Source organism: Leptinotarsa decemlineata, unplaced genomic scaffold, assembly GCF_025532065.1.
Source record: "Leptinotarsa decemlineata unplaced genomic scaffold, Ldec_3_MD MMD2_P_RNA_scaffold_5, whole genome shotgun sequence".
NCBI classification, from domain to species: domain Eukaryota; kingdom Metazoa; phylum Arthropoda; class Insecta; order Coleoptera; family Chrysomelidae; genus Leptinotarsa; species Leptinotarsa decemlineata.
This window is the reverse complement of record NW_027412532.1, coordinates 18336511-18358620: the sequence shown is the minus strand read 5'-3', so window position 1 is coordinate 18358620 and position 22110 is coordinate 18336511. Positions and strand designations below refer to the sequence as shown.

The 22110-nt window shown below is 34.2% G+C and overlaps 1 protein-coding gene across 1 annotated transcript in view; it reads right to left on the bottom strand.

The window, feature by feature from the left end:
- The window catches only part of cpo (RNA-binding protein), a 120389-nt gene extending 100443 nt beyond the window's left edge, over positions 1-19946 (bottom strand). Inside the window, exon 1 of the mRNA XM_074169658.1 lies at positions 19572-19946. Coding sequence (XP_074025759.1) covers positions 19572-19604 — 33 coding nt within the window. The 5' untranslated portion in view covers positions 19605-19946. The remainder of the gene's footprint in view (positions 1-19571) is intronic.
- Positions 19947-22110: the final 2164 nt, after the last annotated feature.

Genomic DNA, 22110 nt, shown 5'->3' with positions numbered 1-22110 from the left:
ATATTTTTTTAATTTTCATCTCGTGTTAATAGTTCAATATTTTTGATTTTTTGGTTGTTGCTTGTTATTTATTTCATTGAATTTCAGTTTTTTTGCTTGATATAATTGTTATTATTCAGCTAATGCTTTTTAATTTTTTTACAGATTTTTTCAGGTATTTCAGATCAATTTATATCATATTAAACAATGGAAGTCTGAACTAATGAAATGCACCACGAAAAATTGTCAACTACCTTCAAGTAATTGTCATCTTTTGTCTTTTGAACACGATTGAAAATCAAAAATTGAAAATGAATCTTGTGGAAAATGGAAATGATGTGAGTGTAGCGTAATTCAAAGTTGAGTCGGACAAATATACATAAATACACTATTCCAAAGAGTACGTAAATAGGAGTTGGAACATTTGTTTTCAGTATATGGTATAATTTATGTTTTGTAGTAGTATTTCAAAATGTTATTCGATCATTTCAACTTCATAAGCTTTTTAAAATTATTATCTCAGAAAAATGATTTGCTTAGAGTAGAAAATAGTGGCACATCACTTATCTCTGCAAAATGACATAGTTCGAAAACATGCCGCTTATTGTATCTATGAACGATTTTAATACTAATCATTAGTCCTTCCCCAAAGTGACGCCCCTGAAAGATTACCTGACATGTGGGATATTGAGCAAATAGTATCGTAATTAGTAACAAGACAGGTGAACTGAACACATGCCAGCCATCGGTTGTGAAATTATACAGTTTTCAGATGGAAGGTTAGCTTTTTGTGGGAAAGCATATTCACGGTAGACAATAAATTTGGAAGTGAAGCGTGTAACCAGGTGCAAACGCTTTTTTATCGGAAATACAGGTCTGATATGAACACCACGTCAACCCTTGTACACTGTTACTTGTTTTGGATTGGACAGATTGTTGAATGTTGGAAAAAGCTGAAATTTATGATCATGATGAAATTTACTAGATTTGAAATATGAAATGCCGTTAGTTTGTTAGCTGAGAAAACTTTTTGTATATAGTATAGAAGAAATTGCCGATGACCGAGGATTCGATGTACTGAGTTCAAGCTATCAGCCAAACAACACGAGTTCTTAGTGAAAATTCAACGGTTTTAACTTCCTTTTTCACTTATAGAAGAAACATATTTTATTTAAAAGTACGTGTTTTATCGCGTATTTTAATAATGACGCAGGTGTGTTCTTTTGTCGTTTCGGGTTTGCTGTTAATACACTGAAAGCCAAAGGATTGTTTAGAGGTCGCTTTCAAATTAGAAATATGCCGAATACACAAACGCTGAAAATAATTTAATATTTTTTTGTTGAACTCGCACCAGTATTTTGCACTTCTGAACCTGTCTTACAGGAAAGGAGTTTTTCCTTCTTGTTGGAAGATTGCTCGCGTTTAGCCTTTTCCCAAAAAGGGCAAAAAAATCTTTCAAATAACTATAGACCAGTCGTTTTGCTATCAGTTATATCAAAAATCATGAAGAAAGTCATAAACCATCATATCCTCAAATATTTGAAAGAATTCGACATCTTGAACGATCATCAATATGGCTTTCGAAAACTAAGATTAACAGGCGACCTTCTATCGTATGTCACCCATATTTGGAATAACGCAATCGAGAAACATAGAGAATTAAGAGCTGTTGCGCTTGATATTTCTAAGGCCTTTGACCGAGTGTGAGTTTTGCTGGCCAAACTTCGATGCTATGGCTTGTCGGATCATTTCTGTGTATGGCTCTTAAGCTTCCTGAAAGAACGTTCCCTGCAAGTGGCCGTCGATGGATGTCTCTCGAATACTTTTACCATCAAAGCTGATGTTCTCCATGGATCCATATTGTCTCCAACCTGCTTTTCATTGTACACCAGTGACTTTTTGGAAAAAAAAAACACTAATATCCAATGTATGGCTTTGCTGATGACAGCACACCTGTCTTGTCATTCCATTTGGAATCAAAAACATCGGCTACTGAGACACATCGTCACCGGCAGCAGGAGGTTGCATGTGTAAATGAGGAACTAGAAGTGATTTCGAATTGGGATGAAAGTAACCAGGTTCAACTCAATGCCACAAAAACCTAGGCATTGGTTTTCTCCAAGAAGATGAATGTCTCCGAACCGGACATGATAATGTCAGGATAGACAATTCCGCTTTCTGCTTCGATGAGTTTGTTGGAGGTCCAAATGGACAACAATATGTTTTGGCACAATGCAAAGGATGCTTCTCAAAAGCTTGGAACACTATTCCGAACCAAAAAACTGTACACCGCTCAGCAACTTCTGATGCTCTATTGAGCTCAGATCAGACCTCCTTTGGAGTATTGTTCTCATGTATGAAGCTCTGCCCCCAAACATACCTTGAAGTTGCTGGATTCCATCCAGAAAAGAGCCATCCACCTGATTGGAGACGCGTACATCACGTGCAACCTTGATAGCCTGCAACATCGAAGAAAGGTTGGAGATTTGTCTCTCCCCCATAGATACTCTCACGGGAAGTGTTCACCTGACTGTTTAAGAACTTTTTTATCTGGAGTACTGCGTTTATGTGGAATACACTTACTGAGAATTGTTTTCCAAATGGATTCAATCTGCAGCGATTCAACTCCAATCTAAATCGCTACTTTCGCACAGGCACCACTCTGAGAGCGCCTTAAAGATTTTCCTGTAGTGTTTGTGTTTTGTCCTTAAAAAATATTGGTTTATATCATACCAATTCATACTTGTGATGCACTGTTTGGAACTTTTGGTTTAGTAATGAATATTACTTGAGTTTTATCCCAACACCAAATCGTTTTTTCAACATCTCGACACGTGTTTGAATCACTAATTGATTATCTCCAAGAGGAAGATCAAACTGTTCAATCTTACTTTTGAAGATGATATTACTGGTTTTATCGCAACACTTAACCATTATTTCAATACCTCGACACGTGTTTTGATCACCAAGTGATCATCTTCAAGAGGAAGATTAAAATCTTTGATCCTCTTCAAGAGGAAGATTAAACAGTTTGATCTTCCTTGAAGATGATCACTTGGTGATTTAAACACGTGTCGATAGGTTAAAATAGCGGTTTGGTGTTGCAATAAAACTCCAGTAATATTCATACCAATTAATATTTTTAAGGGATAATGCCAGTCAATTGAGAGAGTAAATTAAAGAAAAAACCATGAGGATTCTCGATGGAGAATCCTCATGGTACATACCAATTTCGAATTGACTGATTTGAAACAGTTAAACAACTGAATCAAAAAGAAATATTACTAAGTATAAAAAAAATGTTGAATATCCAAAATAAGTGATGAATTCAAAAAAACGAGCAAGAAAACCACGACAATTTCCGTTTGAAACAGTTTATCTCGAAAACGGTTCAAAATAGAAATACTATTATCTGAACAAAGTTAATCTAAAATTGGATGTAGAGCTCAAAAATGTTGAAATATACAGGGTGTTCCATTTGAAAAAATTGAGTTCCACTGATTTTTTCATGAGATCATAGTATCTGCATTTTTTGAAGACCCTGTATGAGGCAAATGAAAATATGACTCGGAGTGAAGATCCTCATAGTATCACTCCACTCCATTTCAAATTTGATCGTGTTAGTGCAAGAGAGTTCAAGATTATCAGCATTTATAAAAGTTCACGTTTGGTAAAAAAAATATCGAAATTATTTTATATCTTCTAAACGGTAATAGATAGGTTTAGGGAAATAGTTTATGAATTTGTTGACAAAGTGATAATGGATCATAATATGATATTATATACGGGGTGTTCCATTTGGAAAATCAAAGAAGCCGCTACTTTATAGTAGAAGCGACAAAGCCGCTTCGTCTAAAATATTTTAGGCGTGTAGGTCATATTGACTTATGCATACTGTGGAATTTTCAGGTTGATCCGTTGAATAGTTTGCCAGAAACGGCTAATTAACGCTCATCATGAAAAGCCCTGTATACTCTCACGTAGTAACGGCTACATCCATTAATTCATTTATGAATATGCCCCTATATAACAAGCCCCTTCAGAGAAATAAAAATGGTTTTCTATCAGATTCTGAAAATATATTCAACTCAAAGCTCCTTTTACGGGGTTGATGAATGTTCTTCAATCCATTGAAAAAAATATTTAAATGGGATTAAAAATCGAAATTTAATAATTTTTTCAGTTGGTCGTTTTTCTGCACCTGTTGAGGATTTATGTAAAAAGCCTTCTACAAATATACAAAAACTCAACGTTGTTGGTGAATATGGCCATGTCTAGATATATGTCTATTGAAGAACAGTTGAGAAATCGCATCTTTTCTTGTGAAACAAATAGTTTGTCAGTCTATTAGAAAAAAAGTAGATACATGCATATTTGCAGGATTATGATATAAGTATTGCCACTTATGCTGTATTTTCCCATATTATATAATTCAGTAAAACTATAAAATATAGGTGCATCACTGGAAATCTGTTACCATCATTTGTATATAACGTTGGGAAAGAAAGATTTTGGATTTCTGATTCTTCATTTTCATACGAAAAAAATGTAGAAATCTCCCAATGAAAGAAAGCAAGCAATCAATTTCAAAAAAGTAACTCTATACATAGATGTGCAGATCATATGCAGAAAAGTAACTTTTAGACACAAACTGGAAGAAAAAGTCTTCTCAAAACAACCAAAAATTATTCCTTCCTAAAAATAGACCCCATTCAATTTATATATTATTTACATATTAATTTCTTTTCAGGAACAATTTAAAATGAGTATTATATTCTTACACCCAAGCAGTAATATATGCAACTTTTTCATTTATATTAAGTCGTTCTAGGATATTACCCTCAACAGTTTTCAATGTAAAAGAAACATGTCAACAAAACTTCGAACGCGGAGTTTAATTAGATTATAGAACGTGAAACCGTCAGTATCAAAAGCCCCAATTATCAAAAAGCTGAAAGTTATTTACTTCAAAGAATTCTCGAGTAACAGAAACTCAAAGTAAAATGAGATAAAAGCTTCTAGGTATATAATGGTAAATAATAAATATCCCTCAATTCTGAAATGCAGCACTTTTCACTATTATTTTTCAATAACATTTCTTTTGATATTTCGAAAAATATAAACGACTGCCTTTGAATGTACATGAATTCACAATCAACAAGTCTTTGTTGAAATGTTTAGGTAACTGTTACAAAATATTCAACACGAAATGTTATGTAAACGGTGTATTTAAATGGTCGACAACAATGAACATTCGAATAGTTGAACAGTTAAATAATAGATTCGGAGTAATACAATTAGTACTTCTGGTGCAGAATTAATCCACAAAAAACACTTTTTTGTAAATTTGTCATTAAAAGTGACATTTTTAATAGTTGTCAAGAGTATTGAAAGATGATGTTCACAAAGTAGCGTGTTAAAAATATTTTCAACACTTGTGTTAAAAGTATTCTTAACACGATTTTTTCGACCAAATAGCAATGAACAAAACATATTCATTCAATTTTCAAGGATGTTTTATTTTGAACAATAGGTATAGATACAATTAAATTCTATTACAAATGTGTATTATATACATTAATTACATTATTATTATTTATGAACATTACTATGGAAAGTACAACTAGAACAACTGTTGATATTGATACATAGCGATTTTGAATAGCCTTGTAATATATTTGAACTATCTGAGTTGACAATTTCATGGGCATCAACATTTAATTCTTGAAGTGAAAATGACGATGGTGTAATGCTGGAGCTGCTGTTGGGATTATTCATCAAATATTTTTCATCTGGCGCCTCATTTATAAACCTCTGGACTTGTTCAATTCAAACGTAAGAGTTTTTATTTTTTGTGCCCATAACTTTAATTTTTCCGCTTTGAGAATGAAATTACCTTGAAATATTTGCTTGTATTAACACCATTTTTAACGAGTTTCATATTTTGGATTTCTCTTCTAGATAGGCTAAGAAGACGATTTCGCTGAAAATTCCTTCGACGTTTTTAAGTCTACACCAGCTAAGAAAATTAGAAAATGCGATGTCGTACTGCTGAGCCGATTTTTTTGGTAAAAATTCAATTGAAGCTCTTTTTGCAGCCTCTTCAATATCACCAGGAACACACAATTCCCCACTGTTGTTCTTCATTATGCAAGACATTTAAACACCAGCAAGAATTTCAAATGTGACTTTAAATGAAACACGTGAGCTGTAAACAGTACTGTTTGTTAGTAACCAGGTGATTCGGAGTCACCTGACACGGCAAATGCGATAACATGAAAATAGTTAACTGACAAGACATGTCAAAATCTGTTTTTATTGAAATATCAACTTTATCTATTTTATTATGAAAACAGGACAGTTGTACAAGAAACTTTGTATGATATTTGTGTTAAAAGTAAGTTTTATTTTGTTTGTGAATTTGCTCAACTCGCAACGCTCGTTTCGCAAACTTTCTCATTCACAAAATAAAACCTCACTTTCAACACTCATATCATAAATAGCTATTACCACACTCTGAAGTGAAGGCTTAGGTTAGTTAGAACTTATCTCATACTAATAAACCTACCTGATCAATGCTATGAAGGCGCAATATCAAAATAATTAATTAGGCAATGAATAGAAATTGTCTGGGTGGTAGACTGTCGATTGTAATTAGTCACAAAACCTTAAGCTGCTCATTACTGCAACTTATTTGATGTTTTGTATATAACCCTGATCTATTTGAGCCCCGGAATGCTGAATTTCCTTGAGGGGAAACTCCTCAATATCCCAAGGCATTAAGTATTATCCCTTTAAAATTAATTTTCGTAAAGCACGTGTTCCGTAGTTTCGGCGGCGTTAGAGGTGCGGTACCTGCACTTGCAACTCTCACCGTCCAATCTGCCCATATTAAGGAGGTGAAACCTTTCAAAACAGTTGGTCTACGAGGACAATCCCGTTAGCATTCTCATGTCTTTTTTGTCCAACCCTAGAAGCTGTTCAGCTTTCAATGGCGATACAATAATAATTTTTAGCTCGTCTTTGTCCTAAAATTATATTTCAGTAATATATTGCTTGATCAAATTTCTCTTGTCGGATTTCTTCCTTCATGTGCCTCTTCAAGAGCCCACAGAAAAGTTTCAGTCTTCATTACCATTGATATTCTTATGACTTGGTATCTACATGAAGTTTTTTCATGCTTCTTCACGAAAACTTTTCATGGGGTTATATAATTTGTGTACTAGTTCGTTCATGTGTGTCATGTTCTTCTCTGCATGATTTGACGAGTAGTCCAGGTTATTCTTTGTCTTGCCCACACCATCTTGGATCATCCACCTTCAATCCATCGTTTCAACATGGGTGGAACAACGCCAGTCACAAGAGGTAACAACAGTGAAAAAGTCTCTCCGCGGCAAGTATCAGCACAAACTTCGACAGATTTGGTCATCGGAACTGTCGGGGAAAAACAAAGTTGCTGCAACAAATATGCTTGCCGATCCAATCTTACTCTACTCGTTTGGAGTAGTCAAGTGGACTCGGGAGGAGCTGTATCAACTCGACGTAAAGACCCGAAAAATTATGCATCTCTATAGGAGTTTGCATCCCAAATCGTCCGTTCCACGGTTGTACTTCCTCCGACAACAGGGTGGACGTGGACTTTTGAGTTTGGAATGTCTACATGACAAAATGGTACTGGATACAGCCTGTAAAGTCGTCAGGAGTTCGGATCCCCTTCTCTGCATCGTCCGTGACCATGAGAGAGCAGGAATTGGAGCATTTCTTCTTAGGGCAGCTGCCCAAGCAGCTGATGAACTCGGTATAGTTTTCGACACTGAACGAGGTGACCACAACTCTGTCACCGAGTTGGAACCTGTTCAGCAAAAAGCTCAGATAAAAGCCGCAGAGATCACCTTACTTCTGCGGAAACACAAGAATAAGCCACTGCATGGGGTCTTCTTCAATAACATTGGAGACCTTGGCTTATCAAAGCGCCTGACCTTCGCTTTTCTCAGGTCGAGTGAGCTGAAGTCGGAAACTGAGGGGTTCATCATGGCCTGCCAGGATGGTGTCTTCGACACCTTAGGCTACCGCAGTCGCGTGATGGGTATACAGGTTCCTGACACAAAGTGCAAGGCCTGCCGCGAGGCGCCCGAGTCCCTAATGCACTTGCTATCAGCATGTCCAGCATATGCGATCTCGGCCTATATCCATCGACAGAACGCAGCCCTAAGAGTGCTATATTACCATCTACGGCACTCGTACGGTATTGACGAGACACCGGTGTTGTCCTACGTTCCAGGGGATATTGAATCCGTTGTGGGGAACGAGAAGTGCCGAATTTATTGGAACTATTCGTTCCCCACCCCCAGGCTCATACAAGCTAATAAGCCTGATGTGGTCCTTCTTGACCACCAGAGCAAAACGATATTTGTCGTAGAGTTTTCAGCTCCTGGCGAGACGAATATCGTCAGAAAAGAGGAGGAAAAGCGAATAAAATATCGAGATTTTCTCTTCGAACTCCGCAGACACTATCCAGATCACTCTGTCAAGATGTTTGTTCTGATTATTGGAGTCCTTGGTGGAATGATGTCCTCTCTACTTTCGAATCTTAAAATCATAACGGCTTGCCGCACTAAGGCAGAAATCTTAGCCGCACAGATGTAGAAGGCTGTCATTCTTGGCTCACTGCGCTTGCTCAGGACACATGATTCTAGGACCCAATGATCATTTACCCCACGGTTTGGGGGGTGGTCAATGGTTGATAATGCTGGCGCGCCCTCCCGAATGTATCGGGGCTTTGGAGGATAGGGCCTGACCAGCGCACACTATGGTGAAAAAATTATAATAATAATAATAGTAAATAATAAAAAACGTCACTCTTATTTCAATATGACGGACCACGCAAGATGTAGACTATACTTTGTCCACCCAAACAACAGAGTGCCTCAAAAAATTATCATGCATAGCGCACGTGATTTCCAGGACAAGGTTGTAGAGTCGCACTAAGTAACGACCGAAATTTTAATTTTTTTCTCAATTATATGCACCTGGGAATAAGTAAACTTTTCAGGTGGAGCGACACAAATTAGCAGTTTCTTCAGCCGTATCAGTACTTGACATTTCAAAAATTTCAAAGTTTAAAATACCGTATATGTACACACCACATACGTTAAAACGTATCTGATCACTCCGACACTGTAACAATGAATTTCGCCAGCCGATTGCAGTTGAATCTGATTGACCAGCCTGCGGAAGCTTGTTTATTTCACCCAATAGATGTAAATTCGTATGGTGATCATGGTTTGATCACGCATCTATCATTGTTTGGGTTGCTTTGTCTGTTGGATGGATATAGTTTAGATCCACCCCATGATATGGGTATCAAATGAAAGAGTTTGCTGAAAAAAATACGAAAAATGAAATGACGCCGCTCTAAATTCAATATGTCAAATTTCCAAAGATACCACTATGATACGAAAATCATAGTGGTTCGAGGGAAACAAATAGAATAGAGGAAAAGAAGATGGCCGCCATACCAATTTTGAAAAGTCAAAACTTGGCTAACTTGCTTAGCAAAACGCGTGTCGAAAGACAAAGTTTTTGGAAATAATGTACCCCAAAGGTTCCAATTCTAACTATGAGAACAGCTTTAATTGTATTTCATCAGTTCGGACTTCCATTGTCTAATATAATATAAATTGATTTGATAACCCTGAAAAAATAAGAAAGATTAACCAAAAATAGCAATATTATTAAACAAAAAACTGAAATTACAAAGAAATAACATACAACAACAACCAAACAAATAAAAATTGAAATATTAATAAAAGCTGAAAAAAAAATTGAAAAATTAAAAATATTATTAAAAAAAAAATGAATAAATAAAAAATTAAAATATTTCAAACCAAGTTATGTCACAATGTTTCGATTGTTAGTATCAACAATCGTCTTCGGGTGATAAATGATTCTTTTAAATTTTTTTCAGGGTTATCATCATCATCATCATCGTTTATTTACACAAAAGAAAAACAGCAACCATAATAAGGCTATACATTTTGCAAATAAACATTGGGAAACCCACAGAAGCAACAGGTGTTGCTTGTGCGTGGTGTAAATAAATTTTTATAACTTCAGATACTCAAATTAATAATGAGAATAAGGTTAACAAAAGGGTGAAATAAATATATACAGAACATTCAAAAACTTTGTAGACGTGTAAGTAGATATAAAATTAATCATATGTGGTATAAATAAAATAGATTAAAATAACCATTATAACAATCATAAGAACATCCGAGACTTTTATATATAAAATGAATCACATGTATAAGAAAAATCATTCGGATCACAAAACAATTGGACACGTGTAAGGATGAAATAGATCACATGGGAGGTGTAAATAAAATTTCTTACAAGTTGGAAATTGTCTTGCGAGAGCGTAACGGTGAGTAATTTTTTTTTTTTTGAATAGAACATTTCAAATGGCATCATCAAATATTTGACCAATTTTCTCACGAGGTTGGCTTCTAATTAATTTATATTTATATATAATGTATATTATATTAGACAATGGAAGTCCGAACTGACGAAATACACCACGAAACATTGTCAACCACCACCAAACAAAAGCTTCAATTGTATTTATAACCTATCAAAATTGAAATGTAATTGCAAAATTTTGAAACGGATCTACTTTTGCCAAGCTAATAGGGAATTAAGATTTTGAGTACCATTTAGGTTTGAACATTAGTGTTCAGTGTACACTGGCATTCACAAGGAATAGGACCGAATAGGACCGTTTCAGAAAATGACAGATAGTTTTGTGACGTCGAAGTCGTATCAGCCAGTGATAAAGGCACATACGACATACATCTTCGACGTCACAAAACTATTTGTCATTTTCTGAAACGGTCCTATCCAGAAAATAATTCGAAATAATTAAGTATAAGGCTGATAAAAAAAACTTGTAAGTGATATTTTGTACAAGTAAGAAATAAATTTATTCCCGTCCCGAAAATCAAATGAAACGTAGTTCAACGGTACATTTTTTCTTTTCAACTTTGAGAATAGTAATTTCGTTGATGTATTTCACTGTGACTTTTTTGACACTATTCAATAATGAATTGCTGTCCTCTTTCGATAAAAATGTTTGCCAATATATGTCTGTTTCTTCATCGTTACAAAAAGAAGGTTACTTCGTCATCACTTTTCAATTCTAAGTGAATTTTTTTGGGAGTCAACTGCTATGACCTTTAGCCTCGTGTTCTGAACAATTGAACAATTAAAGGATAATTACTGAACATTCTGTAATGTTTTGAACAATTCTTGATGAAGTGTCAAGACAAGAGCCGGATTAAAATGTATTTCATTTGTTGCAATTTTATATATCCACATATTAAAATATTTTGGTTTGTGTGACAACACTTTATTTATTAGCATTATTGTAACTGTACAAATATCGTTAAACTGAAATGACACTTCTTGGCAGTGACATATGAAAAGCAAGAAAACAACTATCCAGAACTGTTTTCTGCTGTACCTCGTTTGATGGGTTCAACTACCGTGAGTTGGGCCTTGGAAAATAATAGTTAATTGACCATTTGACCGCTGACTCTTAACACGCCCACAAACAATAATAGATACGATATCACGAGATCTAGGAGTTCACGTGTACAGTATGGCCTGTAAATTAATAGCTTTACTTGAAACTTAACTTTGGCATCAGTTACAGCTTCGATCATGATGAGAAATAACAAAGATATATTTGTCACGTATATAGTAACCATTATCAGTCAAATTTCATTTATTGATTTCAAAAGTGAGATTATACTTTCGAATGCATTTCACAATTTTATCCCTATTGCTTGTAAAATTTAGAAAAATACTTTTCACAAACTTCGCGTTCCCTGAACCATCTTCCTACATTTGAATGAAAATCTATTAACTGTACAGCTAGTCAAATGTAGGAACAGCTTTCTAAATATCGATATGATCCAGGTTTTTTGGTCTAACATAGAAATAATGCCAAGGCTTTTTGAATAGTTTTGATATCAACGTCCTTATCTGCTGAAGATTCTATATCTTGTGATGAATAAATTGAAGTAGTGAGAATGAGTATGATAGTGAATGAATCGAATAAAAATGGTCTCTCTTAATCGAAAACCGAATATCAATAAAAAAATTTACATCTTCTTAGTTCATGTGATGATATATTATTATTCCGAATCAACTGAACTGAACTGAACTGAGGAAGACTTGAGTAAGTATTCGCAAATATTTACAATCTTCTCACAGAATCGAAGAATGATAGGATTGCACCAAGAACATTGTATAGAATCAAAATTGAAAATTTAATATGAACAATTGTCATTTGGTTTAGATAGATATCATCAAATATCAAAAACTAACACAAACTGGATATTGACTCAACCTTTCATTTAATAGAACAGTAAAAAGCAGCAAATAATTACCTCATCAACCATCGAGTTTTTTGTCATAATACTAAAGAAGCTATAGCGCTATAGCTGCAACAACTTTCACAAGAACTGGCTGTAAAAGACAAATACATAATATAATAAATATGTACTTATTGTTGTCTGTTTATTGAAGAAACTATATTGGAGATCTCTATCAGCGCGATATAACCCAAAATTAGTGTTTTTATAATTTCTGTCTGTTTGTCCGCTCTAATCTAAAAAATGTTCAACAGATTTGGGTGCGGTCTTCACTAATATATTTCGGTAAGCTTCACTTAGCATATAGTGTTTGATTTATTTCAATCAATTCACAAATGAAAATGTTATGTTATTTTGAAGAATCAGGTAAAACATCAGTTGGAAAAATTACTATAAAAATATTCCTTACAAACCATGTTAATATTTTTATATGCTTCTACACGAATTATTAACTTGCATAATGAGGGTCAATCACTTAATTCCTGACATTTTGTTATTATCCCATTGTTATTTACTACCTGACTGGTACCTGTTTTTTTATGTAGATGCATATAAAAAGTAAACATAGCTTGTAAGGAATAGTTCTCGTCATCCTAGGTGAAGATTAGGTATATCAGTGAATAACAATAGTAGTAAATAACAAAATACTAGGAATCAATTGATTGATTATGCAGGTAATGATTCGTGTAGGCGCATACAAAAACTCTTATATAATTTGTAAGCAATTATTTTAGTCACCTCCAGATTATGCTAACTTGGTTAGAGAAACGCGGCATCGAGAGACATCATTTTTGTTGTGGTGAGAAAGTGTTTTCGAAAGTATCATCCGATAATGAAAAAAAAACTTGATTTTGAAAATATTCCCATAACAAAACGGATTAATATTTGAGTTTTCATTGATCTTTCCAACCGTCCTAAGCACATTTGAATGGTTCAGCTTTTATGTAATTACTTTTTTGTCACTGCCTCGTTCTCTCCCGGTTGGATAACATTAACGCGCATGCTCATAACTTACTTTTCCTCCCGGCAACCTAGCTACGAATTGTTTATCAAACTGCCTATGACAACTTGAAACACATGACGGTAGTTAAATTTTTAATTTGTGATTGAAAATATTATATCACGCACCTAGGGAGAAAAGTAAAGCTTTCTCGCTCGCGAAATTTTGTCAAATAATGTCGAAAATAATAGTAATTTACCGACTCCCGATCAAAATTTCTATATTTTTTCTCCCTGTACACGGTTCGAAAATTTGGAATTTCGACAACTCAAATCCAAGTTTTCGGCAATGCACCAACCTTTATCAAGAATAACATTTTCTGATAAAAAAAAGTTTCACGTGTGGTGCAAATTTTTTGAAACTCACTGTATGACATTTAAGTACGTATTCAAATGAAATTTTCACTAAGCAATGATTTCTTCAGGCGTGTTGAACACGTCTGAGTAGCTTTTGCTTGGTGCCAAAGCCACATTTTACTCCATATCCTCTATTTTGAATAAATCATAAAACTTCATTGCTCTCATATTTGAATTTGATATACTGATAATTTCACTCGTTCTTACCAAATTTTCAATGGAATCTCGATGTGATACATATAGTATATACGTGTTTCTTCAACAAATTCATTTCTATGTGCAGAGTTTAGTATTCGTTTTAATAATAATCGTTCAATAAACGGGATAAATAATTTTGAAAACACCCAATTGCAAATTGATTTCTCATAACAATCGAAATGCATGAAAAATGACAAATAACCAAACCATTACGCTCGAACGACAATAATTATTATACTATTTACAATACTATAAGCCGATTCGTAACTTCTAGAATGCACCTGTAATGAACAAATATCTTGTGGACCAATAAATGAATGCACTCATTTGTCTGTTCAAGTTGAACATTACAAAACACCGACCGTGAAGAAATACATTACCAACCAACCGTTGAAGAAACAACAGTAAAAACCGAACACTCCGGTTATTTCGAATTCAACACAACAAAAACTATCTAAGTGAAGCAATCTAGATCGGTACGATTACTCATAACTCTCTATTATTAGCTTCTATTTGCTGGATTTGAAAAGAAAAAGAGGCTTTGTATTGAATATCTCAGAACTGGAAAGTTTTAAAACAGTTACGTCACGCATCAGTTAATTTGCAACACATCACAATGAAACTATTTCTACAGGATGCTCATCTATATTGTTAGACAATATATTTGAAGGTGAAAATGAAACAACCTAGATAATGAATAGGAAACTATACAGGGTCCTATTAATGTAGACAACATTTGGAATTTCTTTTTTGTAACGAATTTGTCACAAAATATGTCGTTTACTACTAAACTATATCCATCCAACAAACAGAGCATCCCATATGCGGGATCAAAGCATGATCACCACGCACATCAGCATCTATTGGGTAGAAAACAAGCCTCCTTACGCTGGCCAATCAGATTTAACTGCAATCGGCTGCCGGAATTCATTGTTTCAGGTATATCGCTACAGTGTAGGAGTGGTAAGTTATGTTTTAACCCCACACCGTATATGCACACACTGTGGTGACCTGAAAGATCACTCATCATACCTTCTTGAGAAGGTTGGTTTATTTGGTCGAGTGTGAATAGGTGTGAGGCACAATAAACCCTTGCGGGTTGCGGTGGAGGGTCGAATAGACCCACTCACTTTGGACCTAACCTAACCCAAGCGCGTGCGTACGTGAGCAAGATAAAGATTGTTATGTGATGTTATTCGTATGAGAATATGAGAAAAAACTATCTTGCCACAAAAAAACTACTTTTGAATTTTGTGATCTTAAATATATTTTTAGTGAAGCTTTCTCGTCAATTACCGCTGAAACATGAAATAATTGCGTAAAACATGTGAAAGATAAAGAAGCAATGAAAATGTTGACATTAGACCATCTAATGAATGATTTAGTTGATAGAAATTCGTTGATAATAAATCTTGATAATTTTTCTGATAGTAGTTTTTCATCATCTGAGTAATCGGTCTAAAATGACAAAAAGATTCATTATTTTTTTAATTTATATGCAAAACGTCATTTTGAAGTCAAAAACTGTTTACCCGTTTATTCTGCTGAAATAAAATGATCCCAGATATGAAAATGTTAAGATTAGACCATCCAATGAATGATTTAGTCGACAGAAATCCGTTGATAATTAATTTTAATGATGTTTATTCTAGTGTCAGTTCATTAGCATCTGAGTAATCGGTCTAGAATGACAATGGGATATTTATAATCATTTTAAATTACACGCTAAAATGTCATTTTGAAGTCAAAAACTGTTTACCCGTTTGTCCTACTAAGATAAAATGACCCCACTTTTTTATACTTCATTTAATGTTAAATTAGTTGAACATTGAAAAAATTAGTCGTTCTTTAGTACGACTCTGTGCAAACAGCCTTGTCTGGGCGATCAGCATGATAACGTTTTGGAGCACTCCGTTGCTTGGATGGACAGAGTTTAGTCGAAATTGGCATTTTCAGGAAGTGCTGAATTGAGTGTACTCAATCGAAACATTTCATATGAAAATGTTGTTTTTTGCCACTATATTTTTTGCTTTTGTGAATGAGTATATTTATATGAAAATGAATTGATATAATCTGTGTAAATTCATTTCTTCATAACATTTCAACCGTGTTCGTTTTGTAAAATATTTTTGGGGAAAAATTATTTTGGCCTGCTGCTTTTCATCTTTATACACAAAAATGTGGGAAAACTTCCGGAGGAAGAAAGAAAACAATTAAGTTCCAAATAAACTCTTTACGAAGATGTGTAGATCATGCATACTCGTAGAAGTAACTTTCAGATACAAACTGTGTCATGATGACAGTACTTGAAGACATTCATTCATACGCTTATTTGAAGGTCTTTAAGTACCATCATCGATACAAGAGTAGAGGAGATGAAAAACCATTCTTTTCCCAACTAGTCCTCCCTAAAAATACACCCCTTCCAATGTAAAGTATTCGAGATTCAGAGCATTTTCAATTGAAAAAAAAGCATGCATTTAACGATGTCGTCTTTATTCAGTTAGTTTGCCACTCACGAATTGTATTTTACGAGTACTGACGGTCAGTAAATGTTTATATATTTTTTTAAGTACAAAACACAAGCACTACAGAAAAATCCTTATGGCGCACATAGTTGATATTATCTTCCTCGTTAACCTTAAACACTACCACAACAGAGCTCAGATTTCTTTCTGAAGAAACACAGTCCAAGTATCGATCCTGATATTCTGTTATAGAATAGGGATGTTATATACAACTTTCTGGCTTCATTGTTACGATAAATTATTGTGCCGAGACGTTGGGTATCCAATTTGACACCAAAAAAATTAATCGATTCAAAAAATCGAATTGTATGTGTGTATTCATATGATTATGTGAAGTTCTGTCAAATTTATCTTCAAAATTGAATTGGATGTTTATCATCAAACTTTCTTCAAACATATCACTTGCTATCACCGAAGTTTTATGTCAGCCTATGTTCCGCTATCTAAATGAAAAAAGAGAGATCTCACCAAGAAAGAGAAACATTAAATTTTTGGTCTTTTTTAATAGATCGTTGATGCATCATAGAGACAAGTGTTGAATAAGAAAACTATATTATTGACAAGGTAACTGCATAGTGATTGATTTTAGACCAAACGAACATGATATTTCAAACTCAAATAAATTACTAATGGAAACGATCGATAATAGTCCGTGAAATAAAGAAAAGAATTAACAAAAGCAGAAGGTATGAACGCTTAGATAATTGGAAATGGATCTGGGAAATACTAAAATCGCTTTTCAATGAGAAACCGCATGATCTTTAAATACATTTGATTATTTCACAATCTCAGAAAATACTGGGTAGTTTCACTTCTACTTATTCATTGTTACCAGTTCCGGAAATAAATTGTACAAATTAATCATTCGTTTGTTGGTAGCTGAAAAAGAGAAATAATTTGATGTATTGCTTTGTTGATACTTCCACATTATTTTTCTCCGCCTAGAATAATCATTATCGTCTATTGAAAACACCCAAAAGAACAAAAATGCTTTCTCAACGCGCGTTTCGCTAACCAAGTTAGTATCATAAGGAGATGACTAGTTGTCTTTGGTTTCAGTCATATCCTGATGATGCTAACATGGTTAGCGAAACCCAACGATTATGCACATAGAGTATTGTTTACTTTTGCGATTTTGTTAGACACGTCAGGTGATCTCGTGACGTAACAGTGGTGACTCTGGATTGATTCGGTACTGCACTTTTAAATTAAAATAAATAAATTTCATGTATTATTAAAATATTATTTTTATATAGAATTAAATACTTAATATAAATGGATTAATAACCACATAAAAATGTTTCTTTTTTGGATGATAGGGCAAGCTATTTTGCCCAATTCAAAAGTAAGAGGTTTCATCAGTTTTTTATTATTTTCATGTAAACTGTAACTCCCACGAAAATTTTGTAATACACTTTGTTTTAGATGATAGTATTATCTAAACAAATTTTTTATAACTTTTTGTTCCATCTTTTATACTAAAAGCTTAATAATCATATATATAAGTAATAAATTGTTGATAGATGTAACAACTTTTTTTATTTATCTGACAGAAAATACATGATACGGTTTTTATTTTTTATTAAGAAAATGAGAAATTTAGATAGAATAATTTCACTTAAACTTTGTTCCATAAATGATGAAATTGATAAATCTACAATTTAATATATTATAATACAACATTAGACCAAAAAGGAACCACTTTATCTACTAAATATATTTGAATTATTTTTTTTGCATGAATGTAGAAAAATGTTTTTAATACACCTTGACTGATATCCAACCTTGCTGTCCAACGTCTTGAACTTGACAGTGCTGGTAAAGGATAGTTTAAACTATTTCCAAAATACAAATAACATTTTTTGCTATAATAGGTATCTTATAGTAAATGCTGTAGCTACTTATCTCATCTTGCGTCCAGTGAACACTCTTCTTTTTATTTGGATGCAAATCAATCTGATTGCTGTTCTCAGCAATATTTGTTTTGGTAGTAAGTAGTACCTACTTATTTTTGTAATAATTGGCAAGATTTTTCAAATTATTCGTATTGTTTCTTCAGTGAAGTTTTAAATTGTGATGCTCTTCAAGCAGGAGCTCGCTTTATAATCAATATCCACCATATCAACAGAGGGACCAAGTTCTTGTTTTCCTTGTATATTTTGTTGATCAGCTTGAGGTTGAATATTATGAGGAGAAGAGCAATTTTGAGTTGTGGACATCTTAAAATTATCCAAAATTGATTCAAGTAACATACTGATAGTTCCTTTGTGTTTTTTCTGTAAGGCTCTAATATTGCGACTTTTATTCTGTAAAACTTCCTCTCTTTGTCAATTGTTGGATAATTTAGGTTAACACTAGGTACTGCATTTTTTTTATTTACCACGCAAAGGCAAACCTATAAAAACATATTTATTTTAAGCACTAAATTAATAGAATAACAACAAATCCATTTCTGAGAGTGAATTTATGCCCTCTTTTGCAGCGAGGAATCCATTCTTTTTGCAAAGTTGTGGAAACCATATCCTTAGCAATAGGAAAAGAGTGAAATATTACATCATTAACACCACTGAACACTGAAATAATAAACAATGTGAATGAGTCTATGTCATCCATTATGTTTTTAGGTACTTTATTGCAGAATTAAAACACAAGTAAAAATAAAATCAATAAAATTTCTAGATTTACCTTCCAATCAACCCAATAATGAATCATTTTCAGGTTCGTTTCTGTTTCTTTCCAGGAATAATTCAATTGAATAAATAATCAATTTATGCATTAATTATATTTAAAAGTATTCGTGATTTATTGGTTATGTTGTTATCTTCACTGATAGTAAATTTTGGGGAGTGGACTCGACAGATGTCAGATAAATGAAAAAAATTCTTTTCTACTTTGATGCGTACGAATTTATCTAAATTTAAATAAGCGACTGTGTTGAATATGTAAACAACAAGAAACAGTAACAATCATAAATCTGTGACCTTACAAGTTACGTTCCATGACTAATTACCCTACATAAAAAATATCGAGTTCAAACATAATCATGCACTAATTAATTACAAGAACAAATTACTTCATTCTCGGGGCATATCTCGATGCACTCCATCTCAAAGAAAAATCCCAAACTCGATCTCTTCACTAACTCTAACTGAAGAATTGCGATTTCACGATAGCAGGAACAACAAAATCACGATTAACTTTCGAAGCCGACTGGACTACTGTGAACTGAACGGCAGCAGGAACAACAAAGTCACGATGAACGTCCACAGCTGACTGGACTGTGAACTACACCGTACGAGAGACGGCGCGGCGGTGCTTACGATAGTCGGAGGTAAACAGCGACTACTAGAGGTGGTGATACTGACACTGGCACGATTCTACGAAAACACGAGGGTTGCGCGAACGTCAAACGCGGACGCTCTCTCTGATCGGTGTATGTTCCAAACATTCGAAGTTCGAGCGACCGCCTATTGTTTTAAGGGATGAGGTGATGGGGCGTTGCCGAATTGTGGTGTTTGGAGAATTTCCTCTGAAATGTGTGCACGGAAGTTGAACATCATACGTTATCAAAACATGTTTCGTACGAAAGTTTTAAATTTTATATATTCACCAATTGAAATAATTTGTATACTTCCAAATATAATTATGTCGATATTGTAAAATATGTCAATTGAAAAAATTGATTTTTCTACACCAAAATATAGATTCTGTTAATGTTAATGATGTACTAATCTTCTCCTATACTTTTAAAATACCTATATAAATGTTCACTATACCCCTGTCCCCTGTCGTGACTATATGTCTTTCATTGAGCACTTCTCATCTTTAAATTTAAATGAAACAACGTGTGTGGAGATATCATCGAACATTTTTATTCGTTCGGAAGACCTAATGATGCCGTTATGTGTAGAATATAACATTGTTCAAATGTCTTCTTTGGGTGGAGCGCATCTGAAACGTCCAATTTTCATGACTCTAGTGCAGTGGTTCTTAACCTTATGGTCATGCGGGACCATTTGGCAAAATTTCTGTCAGGCCATGGACCACCAAGTTGGTTAATTAGTTTGTAGTTAATATAAAGTACCTTACGATAATTAACAATTAAATACAGTACAGTACAGTAAATAAATGGAATGGTTGTTCTAATTCATCTATAAATAAAATACGCATATTATTTGGTGTCCTCTAATCATTAGGTAAAATCTGTAACTGTAACAAAAATTGCATTATAAATCAATGCGATTTTTGTGATTATATACTCTTAACTAAATTCTGAATCCTTGGTTCAGTGTTACTTAAACTCAAACGCATATCAGCAGTGGCATCCAACCGATTTCGGTGCTTGTGTTCAATAATCAGAAGCGCCGAAAACATAGATATGTCGAAGAAAATAAAGTTAGATAACGAATAGCAATGTCTCGAAGTTTTGGTGAAATTTTTCAAGATTGATTACTGATTCGAATGTATCTTTCAAGTTGCTGACGTGTAGCATATCAATTACTTCTTCTTGAACTCCATCACCTCAGAAACGTTTACAATAAATGGATTGCGGATCAATTTTTGAATACTTTTATTCTCGCGGTCGGAAAAATAGCGAATGAATTCAATTTTCAAGTTTTGTCCAACAATAATTTAATTAAGCTTATCAAACACAAAAAAGTTATTACTTTCGACCTTGTTGATCCATAGCTCGAATTAAGCGATAAACGCACTGATTTTATCTTCATAAGCAAAAATATTGCTCATGCCTTGTAACTTCAAATTTCTCGACCGTTGCAGTAGAAGGTTTAATTCATTCAGTTGCACAAAAAAATCGACCAAATAAGCAAAATGTATTTGAAATTTGGACTCGCAGTACTGATCAAACAACTCTTTGTTTTCCTTGTTAGTTAAAATATTTTTACAACCTCAACAACATGTTTCCTTTGGAAAACCAACGCACTTGCGTGTGGAAAAGCAAAGTTTCATGTTCAGAGCTCATATCAGAACACAATTGTTTGAAGAGACGAGTATTGGGTGCATTCTTTTTAATGAAATTTACTACTTTTATAGCTATTTTCATCGTCAAAGCAAAGCATTCTGAAAGCGTCTTGGTAGCTAGTGTTTGACGATGAATAACGTTTTTATCAATGCTGCAAGACCAGAGCGAGAACCAAGCTTAGCAGGAGAACCGTCCGTACAAAACCTTGCAAGCCGTTCCCACGTAAGTCCATGTTTTTCCATATTTCGACTTATTGCATCCATAACATCTGCACCTTGCGACGTCGTTTCAATTTCTTGATAAAATAGTAACTCTTCTTCAAACATTTCAGCGGCGGATCGCATTGTATCGTGTCGACTCATCTAACATATTTTTTAGGATGGCTTCGCGGACCGCTTGGGATGCTTCCAGGGACCACCAGTGGTCCGCGGACCACCGGTTAAGAACCACTGCTCTAGCGTATAAATCAGGCTGATTTTGACCGATGGCATGAGCTACGTTGGCTTTGAGGATCGCTGTGGTTTGTGGCTTATTCGCAAAAACCTGCGACTTAAGTAAACCCCACGAGAAAAAGTCTAACGGTGACCCGTTCTCATCACCTCCCTGACCTCAAATCGCTCGTGCAGAATAT